Source organism: Heliconius melpomene, chromosome 19 (genome assembly GCF_056956725.1).
Source record: "Heliconius melpomene rosina isolate 202511_hmr_F chromosome 19, ASM5695672v1, whole genome shotgun sequence".
NCBI lineage: Eukaryota > Metazoa > Arthropoda > Insecta > Lepidoptera > Nymphalidae > Heliconius > Heliconius melpomene.
The window spans coordinates 5970033-5990893 of NC_140407.1; the positions used below are offsets into that span (position 1 = coordinate 5970033).

The 20861-nt window shown below is 33.3% G+C and overlaps 1 protein-coding gene across 2 annotated transcripts in view; it reads left to right on the plus strand.

The window, feature by feature from the left end:
* The window catches only part of snu (ABC-type transporter snustorr), a 65322-nt gene extending 44492 nt beyond the window's left edge, over nt 1–20830 (plus strand). For both annotated transcript variants that reach the window (XM_085203195.1, XM_085203196.1), the window contains 13 exons: nt 1829–1947; nt 6152–6270; nt 7069–7264; nt 13573–13774; nt 13995–14109; nt 16899–17074; nt 17569–17631; nt 17998–18153; nt 18594–18828; nt 18992–19116; nt 19334–19458; nt 19822–20066; nt 20190–20830. In XM_085203195.1, the coding sequence (XP_085059321.1) occupies nt 1829–1947; nt 6152–6270; nt 7069–7264; nt 13573–13774; nt 13995–14109; nt 16899–17074; nt 17569–17631; nt 17998–18153; nt 18594–18828; nt 18992–19116; nt 19334–19458; nt 19822–20066; nt 20190–20512 (2199 nt within the window). In that variant the 3' untranslated portion in view covers nt 20513–20830. The remainder of the gene's footprint in view (nt 1–1828; nt 1948–6151; nt 6271–7068; nt 7265–13572; nt 13775–13994; nt 14110–16898; nt 17075–17568; nt 17632–17997; nt 18154–18593; nt 18829–18991; nt 19117–19333; nt 19459–19821; nt 20067–20189) is intronic.
* Nucleotides 20831–20861: the final 31 nt, after the last annotated feature.

Below are 20861 nucleotides of genomic sequence, written 5' to 3' on the forward strand. Positions count from 1 at the left end.
AAAAAATATATTGTATCCATCTTTAAGATACTTCCATAGACAGGGGAAAGTGGTCAACGAAAGTATCTTAATGGGAAACGGAGTGTGTTAACGTTATGTTTAACTTAAAAAAGGGTCCCAACTTCCCTCTGCCTACCCTGCTATGTGCGAGACACAGTGTGATCAGTGTTTTTTCTCTCACTTTTTAATTTAGAATTGAGAACGGAATGATTTATCACTCCATTATTTTGTAATACATTATATGTATAATACCTACAATATATATGTTATAAGTAATTATGCTATAATTTCATGTGTTAAACATACATATTAATATTTTTTGTATATCAAACTTATAATTTTCCACAAAGAAAGGTCTTTAACCTAATCGGATCTTTTTTAAATGCTTAAGCGGCGATAAAACAAACGTAGGTAATGAAGTAAGAGATGACATCTGAAAGCTTACTCATGTAGAACTCTACCGTTATTAACTGACTGATGATTACTGACATATCCTTTTAGATAGAGAAGTACTAAGACGGAATAATTCGGATTTTACGATTTATGGTCTACTTCAACGAAATCAAGAAATAACTGAATGTCCAAATACTTTTAAATTCTCATTAATTTTCCACTTTGGTGTGGTAATAACAACTGATAATTTTCCTTTTCTCTATATTTCAAAGCGCGGTGTTCCTTAGTAACTCAACACGCAATGTCTTGAAAATAAGGCGGGCGTAAATGGAGCACCGCCTAATTATTTCATATAAGCATGTAATATACAATATAATATTCTCAAAGGATATTTTACAATAGAACATAAAGCTATAATGGTTTGTGAAGAATGCTTGTATAAAGATGACCTTAGATTGTATGACGAATTAAATACTACTGAGGATCTTTAAACTTTTATATGTACTGCAGTTTTCCGGCATGGCAGGTAAAAAATATGATAATAACTTCTACTTAGTATAATTTAATTAATTAAATTTATGTCTGTGTATCTTTTATATGCCTTAATCATTTTTATTTTTAGATTGTGCTGTTTATGTAGTAAATTATTTGTTTATATATCACCTTTATTGAAAAGTATAATGATGCCCGTAGTGGCGCAGGGGCACAAGGTTGTTACTATAAACACGACGGCTGTGGGCTCGATTACCACTCGAAGGAATGAAATATTTCATATTTTCATTTCTTCCTTCTGGAGACGAGGTAAAGCGCGGCGTTAAGTCTCGCTACAGTCGCTACAATACCATCAGAATTCAAGAAAAAGTGGGAAACGAAGTGTCTTAACACTAGGTTCCCAGGTTCTCTCCGCCTACATTAAATCTTCTCTGCTATATTTAGGATACAGCGTGAACAACAGAACAGTGCTTTAAATATTTTTTTCATGGAATAGAGACAAAAATTTACTAATGGATATATCATTCTCCATTTGTTGTTCTTTTTTAATATTTTGTCTACTTTCCATAGATTAAATTAACAGATCTGATATTGTGACTGGCATTGAAACTGATAAGCAAATACAAAAGTGTCATTTTAACAATCAACATAGATATGTAAAAATTACGTTATTAAAGGTAACATATAGCTGTAGGTACATAGTACCGAAATAAATTTAGTTAATATATATAACGACAAAAAATCTGTACAAAGTTTCTACATAATATATTACTTATATACTTTAAACTAATATCGGAAGCATTGCAAGCAACAGTCGTTGCGCAGGTGCACAAACGGGAAACGGAGTGTCTTAACACTACTACCTACATAGCTACATTTCTTAAATTTTCTTAGCGAAAGCAAATATATTTTAAAATAATACCTCATTTCTTATAATTCGCAGGTATGGCAGAAACGTCAACAAGCGGTGTCAGTGCGGCACGCGCACAAACACTACGGCTCCAACAAACGCCCCAACCATGTGCTCAGCAATCTCAACATGTCAGTACATAAGGGGACCATGTAAGTATATTTTACTTAAAATAACTCTTCAGCATATATGGTCAAATGGAAATAACTAATATTTGTGTATAGCATTCCTCGATAAATGAATTATAAAACACAATATAAATTGTTCAATTCGACCTTTATGTCCGAACTATATAATATTGACTATGTTAGCATCTTTATTCATTTATCTAGGCTTATTAAAAAACTACAGAAAGGCTTTTACTTATCCTTTCTTCTAAATACATATTTATATGCAGGCAGAACCTAGTGGTGAGACACTCCGTTCACTTTATATCCACGGCGGAATCTTACTATAAGCTCGGTAATAAAATATAAAAATATTTTAAATTCAAAATATTGCATTCTTATAACTATACCTAAATTAGTAGATATGATGTAGAAAACTGATTACAAATTACAATATGTATGTCGTTTTACATCGAATACATTGTGGGTACATTTACAAGATTAATTGCCTCTTTAAATCAATAAAATATATTATAAATCGTCGAGATGAGTAATACACAAGGACGATTCATAGCAAGGACATTTTATACGGAAATTGAACCCATCAATTCTATGGAAAGAAATGCCAGACAGTCATGCGGTTGATTATTCACGAATAAACAACGGGGAAACAAACAATAGTTAAACTTAGCGAAGTGGCAATGTGCCAATAATGAAGAACAAAAGAGCATTAACCTCTGAGTAATGTTCTGAAGTGCGGTGTTGAGTTCCGCCACCCAATGTGCAATGTTATTATAATGGAAGGAAAGAGAACGGAGATACTCGTCTCTAGGTTTTCTTGCTACCATGTTTGATATTAGATTCACGTACGTACACGTATTCCGCACATAACAGGGTAGGCAGAGGGATTAAAATAGTCAGTTCCCCACTCTCTGCTAAATTCTGGAGGCATAGCGTGTTGAGCGGTGGAACTTAACGCCGCGCTTTGTTTCCAGAGCGAGGAAATGACGATCTTAGATATGTCATTTAACCCTCGTGGGAATCGAACGCACAACCGTTTCGTACAGTCTCACGCTTGCTCCACGGCGGTCTCAGAATGGAATGGAATGGACGTTTTTTATGCCATATGGTATAAAGTTTTAAAAGAAGATATCTCTTTAAGAAATTTAATTAAATAGTGTCATCACGTCCCATCAGTTAATTATTCTCTAACGATCATTGTTAATGGTTTATATAATTAAGGTCGAAATATACGGACTTCCTCTGCTCCTTATAATGATTATTTATTATTATATATAGTTAGTTTGAGGCTTCATAGAGGAAAATATATTATTTATTTATTTACGTGACTAAATATAGTCTCCCTCGATAAAAAGATTAACCTACAGAAAAATCTGAGATTAGGGACTATAGGGAGATTTCGCCCTTCTACCGCGTAGTACCGTGTTTAAGAAATTAGTTGACGTGACGCTGATCACGCTGTATCCACACAGCGTGCTTTGCTTCAGATATTTTTTAATTAAAATAGAATATTTTTTTCATTTCTTTTTCAGAGCTAAGAAATTAAAATAAATATTTAATTTCCTTTTCTCGAGTACTAGTCAAATATTTCATTTCCTCGATTGGATCGTACATCGGCCAAATTTGCAATTATCCTATTCATGCAGTCGTTGAAACATATTCTATAATATTATATTAATATTAATGCAGATAAATGGCCTTATACTGTATACTATGGAAACATTATACTCGTCCACAATGTTACACAACCACGATCTTAAGATCGAATAACCGACGACTTTTAGATTTCTTTATTATGTTATATTTAAAAAAAATAATTAAGAGGCTTCGTGGTATTTTATTGTCATATAACGAATGTATCTTAATCTAAACTAATTGTCTTAGCACTAGGTTCCCAGGTTCCCTGTGCCAACCCTGCTTTGTAGTTATTGAAATGAGGAAAATTAAGCATTAAATATTAAAATATGCTCTCAAAAGGAAATTAACCGTAACGATTGTATGACTCAATATTCAGACACGTGCTCTACAATTCCATTCCAGTTCTCGAGCCTAAAGCGGATAGCGAGTGTCTTGAAAGTAGGTTCTCTCTATCGATCCTCTCCTATATACAGGATACAGCATGAATATAAAAGTAATAGTGGGGTCAGTCATAGCGTAGCGTGCACAAGCGTGCGACTATAAACAAGACAGGTTATAGGTTCGATTCGTAGTCAAGGAAAGAAAAAATATATATTTTCATTTCTTCCCTCTTGAGTAAGACAGCTCATTACGCCAATCAATAAGCGATGCCTCCAGAATTTGAACGAAAAGTGGGAAACGGAAGTGTTTTTATGAGAACGGAATGTCTTAACACTAGGTTCCATCTGACTGTCCTGCTGGTGCAGGATACAGCGTGATGCTAAAAAAAACAATAGAGTATCTCCTAACTGTGTAATTAAATTGAAATATCTTAGTGATACGTCCATAATGTGTTCTATAACCAATTTTTCAATTCCATCCAATAGTTCCTGAGGTAAGCGCGTTCAACCAAACAAACTCATCTTTATAATATTAGTATAGAAGTATAGATGTTTATAATAAGGCTAATATAGCTATGTACGTAACGCGATCGCAACGGTCTGTTTGTCAATTGCACGAGGCCGGTGTTGAAACTTTGAGGAGTGTTTACATTCTAAGTGTGTATATGTGATAATAATAACTTTAGTTTGACGATTTTGTTTCGTGGATGATTTAACGGGATGGTTGTGGGTTCAAAGCCTAACCGACGGAATATTTGAAGCATTTAGCAGCAATCCAGTAACATGTAAAGGTATTTTCTGAAGGAAATTATTTTATAAATAATTTCCTAAGGACTCGAACGGCCAGTACTGCAAGTGAGGAATTAATTATACTGAGTATTATTAACTAAGTTAACCCTAAGTTAGTACGGATTTCAATAGTTAATTATTTACCATTTTATAATAATTAAATTAAAATGTAGTACCAACTATAAAGTTTCGAGGAGGCCTTGCGAAAATTTCTCTAGTTTTCCTGTTGCTTCGCCTCGCGGCATTCACGTTTAATTACGACCGCCTATTACGAAGTTGTTCCTTCGTACTAAATGATGACTAAATATATATAAATTATAAAATATTGATAGTGTTTCATAAAATTTGTACCTTTGTATCGTATGTACAAAATAATAATTATAAAATACGAAGTGTCTTAACACTAAATTCTCTTTGTCTATAACTATATGCAAAAACAAGAAAAAACAGCTTTTCTGGGTGCTCTATTTGAACTTGTAACAATTATGAATAGTAATTAGTTTGGCCTTTCAACCTGTAATCCTATAGTATTTATTTCTAATCTATATTAATTATATTGAAAGAAAAATGATGTTAAATAAAAAAAAGTTTTGATGTAACTTAGCTATTTCTATTTGGCAAGGCCAACGCCGCAAATGAAAACTATTAATTTGTGCAATAGTCAAATTAAATAAGATATTTCTCTTATGTATATTTAATAGTTAGATATTTACATGTAATTATACCCGTTATTTATAGTAATTCCGTATTTATTAGTTCGAGGTGGTTCAGTTGGTGTACATTTAAAATCTAGTCTACTTGTAGAAGTGATTGAGAAGTTCCTGATAATTAACTTAGTAAATGTCGAATTATGCATATTTACATTTTTTTTATTTTTATTATTATAAAAAAATTAAGTTTGACTAATAATTCAATACTAACTTTTTAAACAATGATAAAATGGATCAAAAACAATAACACATCATATGTACATATTTTGTACGCGATCGTTGTAGGTTCGATTTCTATTTGGGGGAAAGAATTAGGTACTTTCATTTTCTCGCACTGAACTGGTAACAAGACAAAGCACCGCGTTGAGTTCCAATAACAACACTATATATTATGTCTCGAAAATTGGGTGCAAGGGGGAACCAGAATGTCTTAATAATTTCTCTCTGCCTAACACGTTACCTACATGCTAGATACAGTGAAGCTGAAAAAAAGTATTATAAAGCTAAAAAGTTTGTTCGGTTGAATGCACTAATCAGTGAATAAGATTCCTGAGATAAGCGCGTTCAAACAATTAAAGTCTTCAAATTTATAATATTAGTATGTATAGATGCACATTTTGTATATTATATGTAAAAAAAACTGAAAAGACAAAGAACATTGCTTACATTTCATTTTATCCATGTTTAACTAAATTATATTATTTTCAACAGTTACGGCTTACTCGGCGCGTCAGGGTGCGGCAAGACGACACTACTGTCTTGTCTGGTCGGGCGGCGGAAACTCAATCGGGGAGAAATATGGGTGCTAGGGGGAAAACCTGGAACTAAAGGTAAGAATATTTATAATTATTTAAGTTATGACTTCTCTATATTACGTAGTAGGTGTTTTAATGATATTCACCAAAATGCTAGTCTTTACACTAAACTAAAAAATAATCATAAAAATAATACTGGAGACCAGCTCCCTCTAGAAAATATCTGAAGATATTTTCAACGGCTCCGGGGCTTCATTTCCTCGCGTGGAACTCGACCCCTTAGTGTGCTTAATAGTTTATTTTTATATTTTAAGTAGGTATCGACTAAACCAACGCAAATCCATGTTAAAATTTTGTAATTCCTAGTAAATAATTTCAAGGTTGTCGTATCCGATGAATTATGAAGTAATAATATTTTTATTACTTTATACATACATATAAATAGAATTTAAACATATATGTATAAATATGTATATATGCATAATATTTAAACCTAAATTATAATGCTTAGATTTAAGAATTTTGATTTTTTTTTTATTTTCGGCGGTAACGCGGCAGGGAACGAAGTGTCCTAACACTGGGTTCCTATGTTCCCTCTGACTATCTATGTTGGGTAATAATAGTGAAAATGGTGGTTGAGGAAAAAAAATGTGGCACATTCTGACATTGTATGATTGTTGTTTCGATCCTTCTCTAGAAAAAAAAATGCGGCATTGAGTTTAAAAGTCTTGAATTAGAGTGATAAATGGAGAACAGAGTAATTTAATACTAAGTCTTCTCTGCCTATCCTAGTGGGAAGCTGAAAATATATAAAGATTATTTTGTATTTAAGCATTTTTATAGTTTTTTTTAAGATTGTTCCTTTGTTTTCAGGTTCAGGAGTACCAGGCAAACGTGTAGGCTACATGCCTCAAGAAATAGCTTTATACGGCGAGTTCACAATAAAAGAAACAGTTATGTATTTCGGTTGGATCTTCGGGATGGAATCAAAAGAAATATTAGACAGACTTCGCTTTTTATTGGAATTCCTAGATCTGCCGAGTGAAAACAGAATGGTGAAGAATTTGAGGTTAGTGGTTTATATTTATTTGTTGATAAATCACTATTCTACACTATGCATCTAATTTAAACCACTGGTTGACTTAACTACCTATCAGAGAAATGAAAACAACGAGAATAGCTTTTAGAAAGGGAAAAAATATCACATGTTTTTTTTTTATTTTATAACAAAATGATACATCAAGTACGGTAATATTAGCATACTCGTATATATTTTACATTTTAAGCGTTTAAAGCGAAATTACTTCCTTCTTTATATCTACGGTTCATTTTTATTGCGGAGGACATTTTGTTCTCTTAGTAACTGCATTTTTTTTTGTTTTGCCCAAAAATCTCAAATATTCGAATTCTTTGGATTAGACTAAACAGGGCCATTAATACGAAAACAAAATATGCTATCGTAGGAGAGTTGGGAAAAAATTAAAATTTCTCCATTTTCTTCGTCTCCTTCTTCTTTCTTGTACATAAAAAAAATTATAATATTTTCTTAATGTAGTTTATTTTTAAAGGAAGAATGGAGTGTCTTAACTCTGGATTTCCTCTTTTTACTATACAAATACGCGATAATAAAATCCTGCCACCACATTTAGTACAACATTTCAATATAAATTCTGATCATAATTTTAAGCAAGGCTTTATATAGCAACGCAGTACGTCTTCTAGAACAACTTACTTAAGTAAATAGCTATTATGATATGGCGATGTGACATCTTGACACATTGTATTGTTTATTATAATTGATGGCATTTTCCTGGTTTGCGTAAATAATCATCATCTTATACACATATTTGTTTTGGGTCGTATGTAGGTACATATTTTTATATGATCATGCAATTTCCGCATTATGCGGAGAAGGCAGAGTGAGCCCACTCTACTACATTCAATTTTTACTTAGTTTTCATTCCGTTTTTCGTTTTTCCTGTTTTACAGAAATTACATGTTTAGTTGTGGTCTTAATGGGAACGAAGTGTCTTACCACTAGGTTCCCTCTTCAAACCCTGAAGCTTGGAGTTTTGAACTGATCTTTTAGTGTATAGATTTTTTTTTTCAATTTTTCAAGCTTCATTTATTATTATTATAAATACTGGGGTGGCCACATAATATTTCAGGGCACCCGCTCATTTCCCATTTATACGCCCATGGTGCCGCTGCGCCACAACAACTTTTTCCTAATAAATGCTTAGAAAAATTACCTACATTCTATATTTAAGCATTTTTTACCTTTTCCTAATAAATTTTATGTTTAGACGACTAAACAAACTCATTACCTGTACTGGTCAGACATTTTAAATAGCAATGAATATTATAGCAGAATTCGTTACAACGATGAAGTAATCTCGACGATAATAATTTAATTCTTCCCACAAAAAATACCAGCTTCATTAACATTAGCATAACAATATGTTAATAAGTTAAATATTTGACGCGAATAATGTGACGTTCACGTGTTTCCCCTCTTTAGACCTCAGTCGTAAATTTCAATATTTATGCTAATTGTTCGCAAATATGTAAGTAATATACTTAGATAAGTTTAAAAAACAGCTTCACGATATTTTCCACTTAGAGTAGGCAGAGGGAACCCAGTGTTAAGACACTACGGTTGCCACCACCGCCCCTTCTTCGAGACAGCGTGTTGAGAGGCGGAATTCAACGCCGCGTGTTGACTCATTATTAAAATAAAAAAAAGGAAAATTATTCATTACTTCGAATAAGAATCGAACCTAATAATTATATACTTATGGTTATAAGTTCACGTCCCAGTACAGTCTGGCGCCCACCTTAGAGAATTTATTAACAAAAAATTAGGACGAATAAAAAAAAAATAAACCTTTATAAAAAGGAAAAATTCAAAGCTAAACTGACAACTGCCCCTTATCCAAAAAAACATTAAATTTCCTGGCCTACATGGCTATATGCAGGATTAGAATAGACTGTTTTTTTTTTACTTTTTTATTGTTTCACGCATGGGTCCCGCATGTATCCCGCGTATAGCACGGTAGGCAAATGGAACATATACTCAGTTTCCCATTCCCGCCGTATTTTCGAAACACGTTGACATGGCGTGGCGAGCCACAGCTGTCGCGTTTACAGCCTCACGCTTGGGGCACTTCGCCACGACCGCCTCTATATTCGACGTGATACAGCGTGAAGCTGCAAAAAAATATCTTACTCAATTACATCAAATTACAGTGAAGTCATTTCACTAAGTAGTTATATCTGTTGCATCACAGCTTTCTACAATTACACTTTGTAACCGAATGCGAATGTGCTCTTTACGAGTTATAATTAAAGTTACATGATATTGAATACTTAATTATTTAAAGCATGTACAAGTACATACATATGGCTGCTTTAGTAGTACTGTAAATTATTTAGATGATGTGTGGGTTCGAGTAATACTTAAGGGGCCTATGAGTATATCTGTAATTAATTGTAACCAATTTGATGAGAGGTGGGGAGCAGAAGTGGTTTAGGAGGAGATTTCTAGGTTTCGTCTGTCCGCTATGTGTGGAATACAGCGTGGATTTAAAAAAAGAAAAAAAAGATATATTCTTGGTAAGAAAAATGGGCGTTGTGTTGCGCCTCGAATATCGCTGTATGAAATTATCATTTCCCCGAGTAAGAATCGAACCCACAACCGATGCTTTCACAGTTAGATCATGTCCTGCTGCTGCTCATTATTATAAGTTAGTTTTAACATTTATATTAATAATACATGTTAAACAATACTTTCACTAGAACAGTAAACACATTTAAATAATTTAACAACCATTACTAAACAACTAAAATAAACGCTAACAAACCATTACGTTAAACACAAATATAATAGGTATGTTCATTACCTATGGTTATTAGTTCACAATAGGCGTGACAAATTTAAATGTCTTACTGAATGAAATTGTATGTAACGGAACACAATGTTAGTAGAAATTATGTAGATATGTTTTTTTAGAGGCTTGTCTTGTCTTTAAACGCGATGGTTGCGTGTTTGATTTCCGCCTAGAGGAATAATATTTAAATTATTTTCATTCCTCCGCTGGTTGACAAAATGCGTCATTATTCTACTCAATAACAGGGCCTCAAAAGTAAGGCGGTGCGAGTTATTTAGGATACTTACTTTTAGTTATTTTTATTTGACCACACGGGCGGAACCGCAGGCAAACGCTAGTTTATTTTAAAGAAGGAATTAGGAAGGCTTTATTAACAAGGAAACCGGAAATAGCAAGTTCGATTCTTATTCGAGGTTCTTAGTAATCGTAGGTACTTATAAATTTACATTAACGTGTACAAGCATTAATTTAATGGATATTTAGTATATAAATAATTATGCAAAATTTGAATTTTTCTTTTGGTGTAACATAAATATTATTTTTTCTAATGTTTTTTATTACTACTATCAAGTCCGGCAGCTGTGTTTTATTAAAAAAAAACATACGATTCATTTTTTTGCATAACAAGATTGCAAACAGAAGGAACCTAATGTTAAAGTCTTCAGTCCCACCAATCAATTTTCGAGGCATTACTGAATTTATTTGCGAAATTCAACGCCGCATTTTCTCAGTTCAGTGAGAGCCTCAAACTAAACTAAGAACTAAAATCAGATATTCTAACAAAAGTTCTTATGTATACTTTCAGCGTATAATATTTACACGCTAGGTCATAGATGTCACAGTCTGGGATAATGCTAATTTAGTTATGGTAAATTGTAATATATGCGTGTTTAAGCTTTTACAAATGTATAGAGTTAGTGAGCTGTAAGTAAATCGTTTAAACAATGGTTTCTATTTTACTTGCCACTGTTATGTATTATGCTTTGGCATAGAATTAAACATTGAACGTGAACTATTAAATTAATAAATGTTATATTTATTTCAAGAAAATAATATACATTTATTTATGGTTATATGTAAATCTCTTTCTTTAGTGAATGATTGGTAGACAACGCACAAACGCTACTACTGGAATTAGAAAGTTGGAATTTGGCATGTAGGTTTCTTGAGAAGTGTAGGGGAACAGAGAGAGGATTTCTCAAAATTCTACGGAGCGGGAAAAGCGATTACTTTCTGTTTTACGTCTTAAAATATACACAAAATAGTTGCAGACAATGACTGGTTATATATGTAACTTATTTGTTAATGAGCAAATGATAGAGACAGACCACGCAGCTGAATTAGCGCAGCGTAGAACGCTGGAAAATAGACAATAGTTCACGCAAACGAAACTGTGAGCATCGATAAATAAAATAGGAGAGGCAACGAGAACCAAGTGTCAAGATAGTCAGATTTCCGCTTTGTTTTCGTTTTTCCAGAGTGGGAATCGAATTAACGTACAGATTCTACTTCATTAGAACTACCACTAAGCTAAAATATATTTAAAAATTGCAAGCGAGTCGACAGTGTTTATATATCATTTCGCAACATCGAAGACACTTGAAATCCGGACTTCCCCCCCACACCGGCGCGGCGCGGCGGTTACATAACCTCCTTACCCAACTAGTGGCGGATACGAATAAAATGTGGAACGATTATGCTTCGCGTTATGCGAAATATGTACGAATGAATGTGTTTACGTATTTATCTACATGTTATATTAAATATTATATAGTAAGTAGGTAGGTCTGTTTATATGTTGAGATGTCAATTTAGAAGTTTTGTTCAGAAAGAGAAATGTATAGGGCAAATAAAAAAAAACCTTATATCACGCAGTATCCCGCATTTAACACGGTAGGTTGGATGGCACATGTTATAATAATATAACGAGCGATATTAACACGCTCATGCCATCTAGGTACCTACTTATAGTAAATACATACATCGAAATTTCTTAATAATTATTCTTAATAAGCCACAGGTATTGCTGTTATTAGACAACAAATTCACAAAAAAAAATTGCAGTACGGATATGATTTGAATCTTTCCTTTTTTATCTTCCAATGTTTTTATTTTATTTTTTATTGCAATACAAATAAATGTATGACTTAAATTTGTAACTACCTGTTATGAATTTAGAGGTTGTACATTCGTATGTCAGTCACATTTAGTTTTTAATATATTTAGAAAAAAAAACTCGTTTATGTTAACATAACCTTCAGTTAAAAATCCGTCTCATAATAAAGATTCGTTCTCAAATAAAATCTTAAAACTGTAAGTTCATTAACTTTTTGAAAACATAAAAAAAAGTCTTATGTATACAGCGTGCCCGCACCTGCATATCCCAGAGTAGGCAGAAGAAACATAGTGCCGAATTCCTGAGTGTGTTGAGTGGCGGAACTAAACGCTACGCTTTGCTTCGGTACCAGAGGGAGATGATAATATGAAATATTTTTGCTTTACGCTTGTGCCCCAGCACCATGACGGCCTCATTGTAAATTAATAAAATAAATGTAGAATACACTACCATATGTTTGACAATATAATTATACTTTTGTATAGGGACATACACGTTGCTATCGCAATGCGTATTTCGAGTCCAACGTATTTAAATTTTTAACAATTTTAAAAATAATTATTTTGACAACTATATATACAAATTGGTATATATTATCAAAAACCAAACTAAAAATAAAATAATTTTATAACATTAAAATTAAAGCTTTTAAAACCAACAGCCGTTTCGGAAGGTCAACTTGCGAATACTATGCTAATTTATATCATAACACCTTGTAGAACGAGTTTTACATAATTATCACGTTTTATTCCAACAAATAATATATTTTTGTATATTTAAGAAACGTGACACGAATGTACGTGACGTATGTCCACACGCAAGTGTGCGTGTATTTCTCTTTTCTATTCCCTTTTCTATTACAGGAAAGATGAAGGATGAATTTTGCAAGGAGGAGATAATTCACTATTTCAGGGACTCTTCGCCCACTTTATAAGAAAAGAATGAGATGAAAAGAAAATCAAAATTTCACACAATAAAAAACATTCGTTTTATTTGACAATGACTATGATTATTTGGTTAGATGTTGTCCTAATGTCAGTCATCAAACACTGAGTCCTGATGACAATCCAAGTATGCACAATAAGTGTTCTTTTGAATCGATGCTCATAAAAACATTGTTTAAAGAAACAACCGGCTGAGTGCTAATTGGGCTCACACAGGAAGTATTCCGTAATGCAATGCAACCTTAAATATTTATTTATGTACAATTTGTATGAGAAAATTTCAACTGTCTTACTAACACGGGTCTTGTGCTGCCTGGTGACAGACGGACAGACAGACAAAAATATTTTATATACGTTTTAAGAGTAGGTACCTTTAATTTAGTCTTATCAGTATATATTTTTAATAAAACCATTCTTTTCTTTACAGTGGTGGTCAACAACGTCGTGTGTCATTCGCAGTGGCTCTCATGCATGACCCCGAGCTGCTCATCCTGGACGAACCCACAGTGGGCGTGGACCCGTTACTCAGACAGTCCATATGGACCCATCTCGTCCGCATCACCAGTTCGGGTGATAAGACTGTCATCATAACCACACATTATATTGAAGAGGCGAGGCAGGCGCATTGTGTGAGTATTAATTGATATTTGTTTTATACGAGTTGAATTGGTCGTCATGGGGTTCGATTCCCACTTGGAACAATAAAAAAAATTCATTTATTGCTCCAAGTGGAATATTTTGTATAGTGGAACTCACACCAGGTTCCCTCGGCCCTGCTACATGCAGAATACAGCGTGAAGCTAAACCATTAACTATATAACTATAGTCAACTTATGTGTCTGCTTCCAGATCGGTCTGATGAGAAGTGGACGTCTATTAGCTGAAGAATCACCACAAGCCCTCCTCACCATGTACAGCTGTATTTCACTGGAAGACGTCTTCTTGAAGCTATCAAGGAGACAAGGTAAATTATATTCTTCAAACTTGCAAATATTCTATACTAAGCAAAATTAGTAGAGAAAATTTTGCGACACGACACACCGTTCTCTACATTCCGGACTTAACTAAATTGGACAAAAATGTTTTGTACATTGCTATTGTAATTTGAATTAAGCATTGTCTTCTTTTGTATATATAATCATTTATTATTCAATAATTTAATAATCATTCATTTTCAGAAAATTCTAAAATATTGCTAATAGTGTTGCCAATATAAATGTACTACAAACAATGCACCATACCAAACATTTCTTGACGCAAATCGAACCCGCACTTACTTATTTCTTGTTATATTACTTCTTGTTATATTTTCTCTTGTTAACAACTAACGAAAGAGCTATCTAAGATAATAACTAGTGAGTATTGGCATCTGGTTATTTGTGACATAATAACTCTACTTAGCACTTTCTATATCGATTGAACACTGTTTCTGCAAGTAGCTTTAATTATATTTTATTATAATTCATGTTATTATTTAGATCTAAATGGCGCAGCGGGACAGTATTTGACTGTAATCGCGAGTTGTGGGTTCGATTCCCATACGGTGGAGTGAACCTATTTTTATTTTCTTGCAAAAAGACAAAGAGCGACGTTAATTTCTGTAATAGATAAGATAGATGGTAAGTGAAGAATGGAGTGACGTATTTTTTTTAGTCTCTTTCTCCCCTTAATTAATATCTCAATATAACAAATTTCTTTGAAGATTCCACTAAGAAGGAAGAATAAACATTAACATTTCAAAGAAATCGGCCAACTGCGCGATCTTCTCAGATAACGGATATAATATGAACGGATATACAATACGTTACGTTACATAGTACATTGCATAAGTCTTACCTAACCTGATAGTACTTGTAGTGGGCTCGTATCGAAAGGAAAATTTAGATAATTATGGCATAATGCTTAATAATATGCGCAAAAAGCTATTGAAAAACATATTTAATGTATAATGTGATGGACTTCTGTGTAAAGGAAGTTTATTTCTTGGTAGTGTTGAGGCGTGTCTTATTTCCTGTGTAGATTACATGATGTCTAAGTAGGCGAAAAAAATATTAAATATAAATATTACTCCAAATGAGAATCAAACCCATAAACATAGTTAGCAAACGTTTTATAGAGCGAAAATAACAAGCATAGTAGGCGGAAAGAATCTTCCTCTCCTCTTTTAGCCCAATTTTTGAGACATTACGTGCTTAGTGATTGAACGTTACGCTTTGTCTCTAGTTACCAGAGCCAAGATATAACAATAATTAATTTCCTCGAATGGAAATCGAACCTACAACATTTATAGTCAGACGCGTCAGGTCTATATAATAATGTTTAAAAAAATATTAACATAAGATTTCACAATGCTTAGTAATAAAATATTAAACAAAGTAGTTAAGAAGCTATTGCTCATAGAATTCCACTTAAGTAAGAGACACTTGAGTTATGTGAGGATATTTTTTTTCTAGAAAATATGACTAATTAAAATATATATAATGTTAACCTAATTATGACTAATATATTGAAAGACATCGAAATTTAATAATTAATTTACATGATTCTGTATAAATGTCATATTTTTTTAAAGAAGGAAAAAAATAAAAAAGACAATTTACAAATTGCTTATACAAATTGATGCTACCGTAGCGCAGTGGGACAACGTCACTGAAAACACGATGATGATTAGTTGTTTTAATTTCCTCGCCCTTTTAACGAGAAAAGCGAAAAAGCCTATCCTGCTTTTTTAAATTCATATGGGAATATTATAAATCTAGTATTACAAAGTTAAAGTGTTTATTTGAACTCAGTATTTTGTGTTGAATATGCCGAAGAAGGCTTTAGGCTATATTACATGATATTAATCATTTTAATCATTGTAACCAGTGTACCTCCGGTTAGAATTACTACTACTTACTTAAATATTTCATATATACACAAATACTAATTATTTTCATTTGATTCCGGGCGAAGCCGTAGTTTAAAGCTAGTTATAAATATATAATTCTTGATTTGTATTTACTTCGCCTAAAGCAGTCCAAGGCCCGCAGGTAAAACACACGCCCTCCTTTGTCCTGTCGCAACCGTTCGCGATGCCACACTCTACATACTGCACACTTGTTTGTTGCCGATCAAACTCATTTACTTCTACTAATAAATCAGTTTTGAAATACCTAGCTTATATGTTTTTCTTTATTTTTTATAGAGATATAATGTTTTAAATAGGTTGTGAATGTAAATGAAATATTTTCTTTGTTTCCCTCTGGTAACGAGACAAAGAGCGTTGAGTTTCACCGGTTTCTTATCACTGGGTTCTCCCTGCCTACTTTGTTATAAGTGGAATATAGCGTGAAACGATTTTTTGCGTCGCGTTTACAATTAAAAGTTGTGCGAAACGACCTCACAAATATTATAAATAATCCAATATTCGGGAAATGAACCTGTTTATAAAATTCTTTAACTGCGTCAGTCGCATTCTCAGCAGTATATTATTACAACATGGCGGAACTACGTCACGGTATAATTGTATTACTTTAAAATTTCAGCGTTCCTTGACATCTTTTGGTAATTTTCCTTCCAATGGAAGTATAACAATTTATTTTCCCGATTGGGAATTGAATTGAACTGCTTCTGACTCTAAATGCAATGGTTGTAGGTTCGATTTCCATTCGGGGAAATCTATTATTATACTTCGTGGGTACATGTATACATAACAACTACGCTATAATAGTATCATACTTATTAAAAACATCAATTTCTCTTATTTCTCAGGTCAAGCCAACCAAGTAGTAGAACTAAACGTATCGGGCGGAGGCCTAGGGCTCAATAAGATGTGCAAACGTGAAGAGGCGCCGTACGCCGCGGAAGACAACCAAGTAGTCGGGCTGAACTTTCATCAAAGCAAGGAAGTGTTGATCGTGGACCATGCGGCAGGCTCTAATGGGGATGTAAGTACATTTTTTAAATTAATAAAGACTTTTTACACATTTTCAACCGCTTCTATTTGAATTAAATTATATTTTGCATTTATTATTGATTATCTTCACAATATTATTGATTTAAACACATTTCGTTATTCAAAAAAATATGAAAGAAATGAAAATAATTCAAATATTTGAGTAGGTTTCGAACCCACAATCATCACGTGCGTAATTAAAAAAAGTAATTCAAAATGGCGACTCATTGTAGAAACATTAATAATTATACTTAATCTGTATAGTAATTATTATTAATTTCAACATTCAATTCTAATGAGCTACAAATGTAAACATAATAAAATGATTTTAATTGAATTGTCTGAGTTATAAAAAAACATATAATTATTCCTTATTATGTTATAGGTAATATATGTGTGCTAGTATAAAAGATATATCTTTCAATTGTAACAGTTTTTTATCTATTTATTTGTATATGTTTAATTTTTTTTTATAATTTATTTCAGCTCCCAGGCAAAATGACAGAAGCTGTGAAGTCAGAGTGTGAAGATTGCGGAAACTTTTTCAACGTGAGATAATTGACATAAAAAGTTTAATTATTACTATAAAAATTTCATATTACTATAATGGGTCTATTCTCTTATTAATACAATTTTGAAATCAGCTATGAAGCTGTGTTGATGATTCTTAATGTTTGTTTGATTTTATTTATTCTATTGGAAAAAAATATCTGTATTTTTTATTTCTCGTGAAAAAATCAATCACTTCTATAATATTTTCTTTATATTAACGCTAGTAGCTCATAACGTCACCTATTGCAATTAATAATATAAAATTCTTAAATAACTTTCAAAACTATTAAATCATTATTTCCTTACACATATAATATATTTAAAGTAATTTCAAATATAACCAATTTTTTTATACTATTCCAGCTAACATCCAAAGGCAAGATCAAGGCTCTCTTACAAAAGAACATACTCCGGATGTGGAGGAACATCGGCGTCATGCTGTTCATCTTTGCACTGCCTGTCATGCAAGTGATATTGTTCTGTCTTGCCATCGGTAGAGATCCTAGCGGATTGAGATTAGTGAGTATCAATATGTAAAACATACTTTACTTAAATTATAAGTAAATTTAAAATTTGATGTAGCACTGCGTCTGAATGTTAACGCGACGGTTGGGGGTTCGATTGTCCAGAGGCAATACCGCCAGAGGGATTTCAAAATAAAGTGGAGCATTGACCCAATAGTCAATACACAATGTTTAAAAATTGGACGGGAAGCGTGAAATGGCGTGCTTACTTTGTTATATGCGGGATACCGTGTAAAGCTAAAAAAGACACAATTAACCGTGAAGCTAAAAATAAAACAATTCTTACCTAAATATTGCATTTTTCTTTTTCAATACATTTTAATAATTAACTGGATTGCCAGGTCTTAGGAGTCATATTAATTAAGCTATTAAATTATATCTTTGGTTACCAATCCATTACTGATACCGTTACCAATCAAATCATTCTCTTTACAGGCGATAGTGAACGACGACGTCAACATCATCGACGGTAACTGCCCATACAACGCATCGTGTTCAATGAAAAATCTATCATGTCGTTATTTAGCACATTTCAACAATAAATCAATAGTAAAAGAGTATTATGACACTGTGCCGGACGCCATAGCGGCTGTGAGGAGCGGCGACGCGTGGGGCGCTGTGTACTTTAACGACAATTATACTGATTCACTTGTTGCTAGATTGGCTTTGGGTGAGTTTTCTTATTTTTGGTTAAAAAAAGTTAATAAGGAAGCAAATGTAGGTGTTTAATTTAAAAATTTGGAAAATAAGGAATCTTTTAATATAATATGCCTAATGCCTAATGTTTAAAAACTTTAAGTCATATTTCAAATGTTTTTTTTATTATACGACAGCTGATACAGCGGACAACGAGACCATATCGTCATCCGAAGTGCAAGTGTGGCTCGACATGTCTAACCAACAGATCGGACTCATGTTGAACAGGGACATACAGTTCTCATATCGTGATTTCGCTAAGGTAAGTTAATTATTTTTACTTTATGTTTCTGTGTTATTTTTAGTCAGTATAAATATTTTGCTAAGATATCATATACTTTCATTACCTACCTTGGATAAAACATGGTTTTGTGGAAAAAAAATTATAAGAGTAAAAAGAAACAATTTTATAATTTAGGCTTCTATTTCTAATGATCATGCAGACAATAGAGTTAATATATTTTTTAACATTTTTTCAGGACCTTCTTTCCACCTGCAACTACAATCCCAAAGTGGGTGACATCCCCATAGACTTCCAGGACCCCATTTATGGTGACAGTAACCCATCGTTCACTGATTTCGTCGCGCCTGGAGTTATTCTTACGTGAGTTTCCTTTACTATTATGTAGTTAACAACAATAATATTAAATAATATATTTGATGATTATAGTTGTATATCTAGTGATTATAGTAGTATTTTGATGATTATAGTGAATAGACCTACGCATAGACGTAGAAAGAGGGGGTTCGGGTGGTTTGTGAATTATATAGGTTAATAGATAAATTAATAGCAACGAGAAAATTGTGTATAAAATTAAATACAATTATTTTATACTGTATTTTTAATGAATAGTACATTTTATCAATTATTAAAAGTTAATAATAGAACTCCAATTTTTTTTTTAATTCCATTATCTCTATATATCTATTATTTGCTTTAACTAAATATTCTGTTTGTATATTGCAGGATCGTGTTCTTCCTCGCCGTCGCTTTAACCTCATCCGCACTCATTGTGGAGCGTATGGAGGGTCTGTTAGACCGCTCGTGGGTGGCCGGAGTGTCCCCAGGAGAGATATTGTTCTCGCACGTCGTCACACAATTCGTGGTGATGGTCGGACAAACCGCGCTGGTGTTGCTCTTCATGATTTTAGTGTTTGGCGTTAAGTGCAATGGCAATATTCTGTACGTGGTCATGTTGACGTTGTTGCAAGGTGAGTTGAAGATTTGATTTTGTTTTTCAGAGTGGAGATAATTAAGACACTCACTGTAATAAAAAATGTAAAAAAATGATTTTGCCCTATGAAAAGTTATAATAACTCAATAATTTCCATTAGGTCTATGCGGCATGTGCTTCGGTTTCGTGATCTCCGCGGCGTGCGAGCTGGAGCGCAACGCTATCCAGCTGGCGCTGGGCTCGTTCTACCCCACGCTACTGCTGAGTGGCGTGATCTGGCCTATCGAGGGCATGCCGTGGGCGCTGCGCGGCGTTTCGCTTTGCCTGCCGCTCACGCTAGCCACGGGCGCGCTGCGCGCAGTGCTCACGCGCGGCTGGCCGCTGAGCGAGCCCGACGTCTACCTCGGCTTCGTGGCCACCCTCGCCTGGATCGCGCTCTTCCTGGCCCTCACGCTCACCATACTGCGCTTCAAGCGCGGCTAGTTACCATTGCGATTACGTGTACTATACTTAGTTCTAAGTCTAAGTAGTTGTAAGGCCCCCTTTACTGTGTTTACTGTTTTCATTCCATTTTCTTGTATTTGTTTATTTATATTCTTACGCTATAAGGTGCTCAATCGCGATCGACAGTAATATATTTATTCTTCAATACGGTGTAGTAGTTTTTAGTTGTACCTAGTTTTAAGTAGTTTAAGGGCAATAAGTCTTCAATGTAATACAACTAAGTGTCAGACTGTGATTATTTTTGATAACATTGACATTTTTGTAATGACAATTATAATAAAATTCTACCAAATAATAGTTGGTTGTTTGTTTTATCAGCTTCATGTTG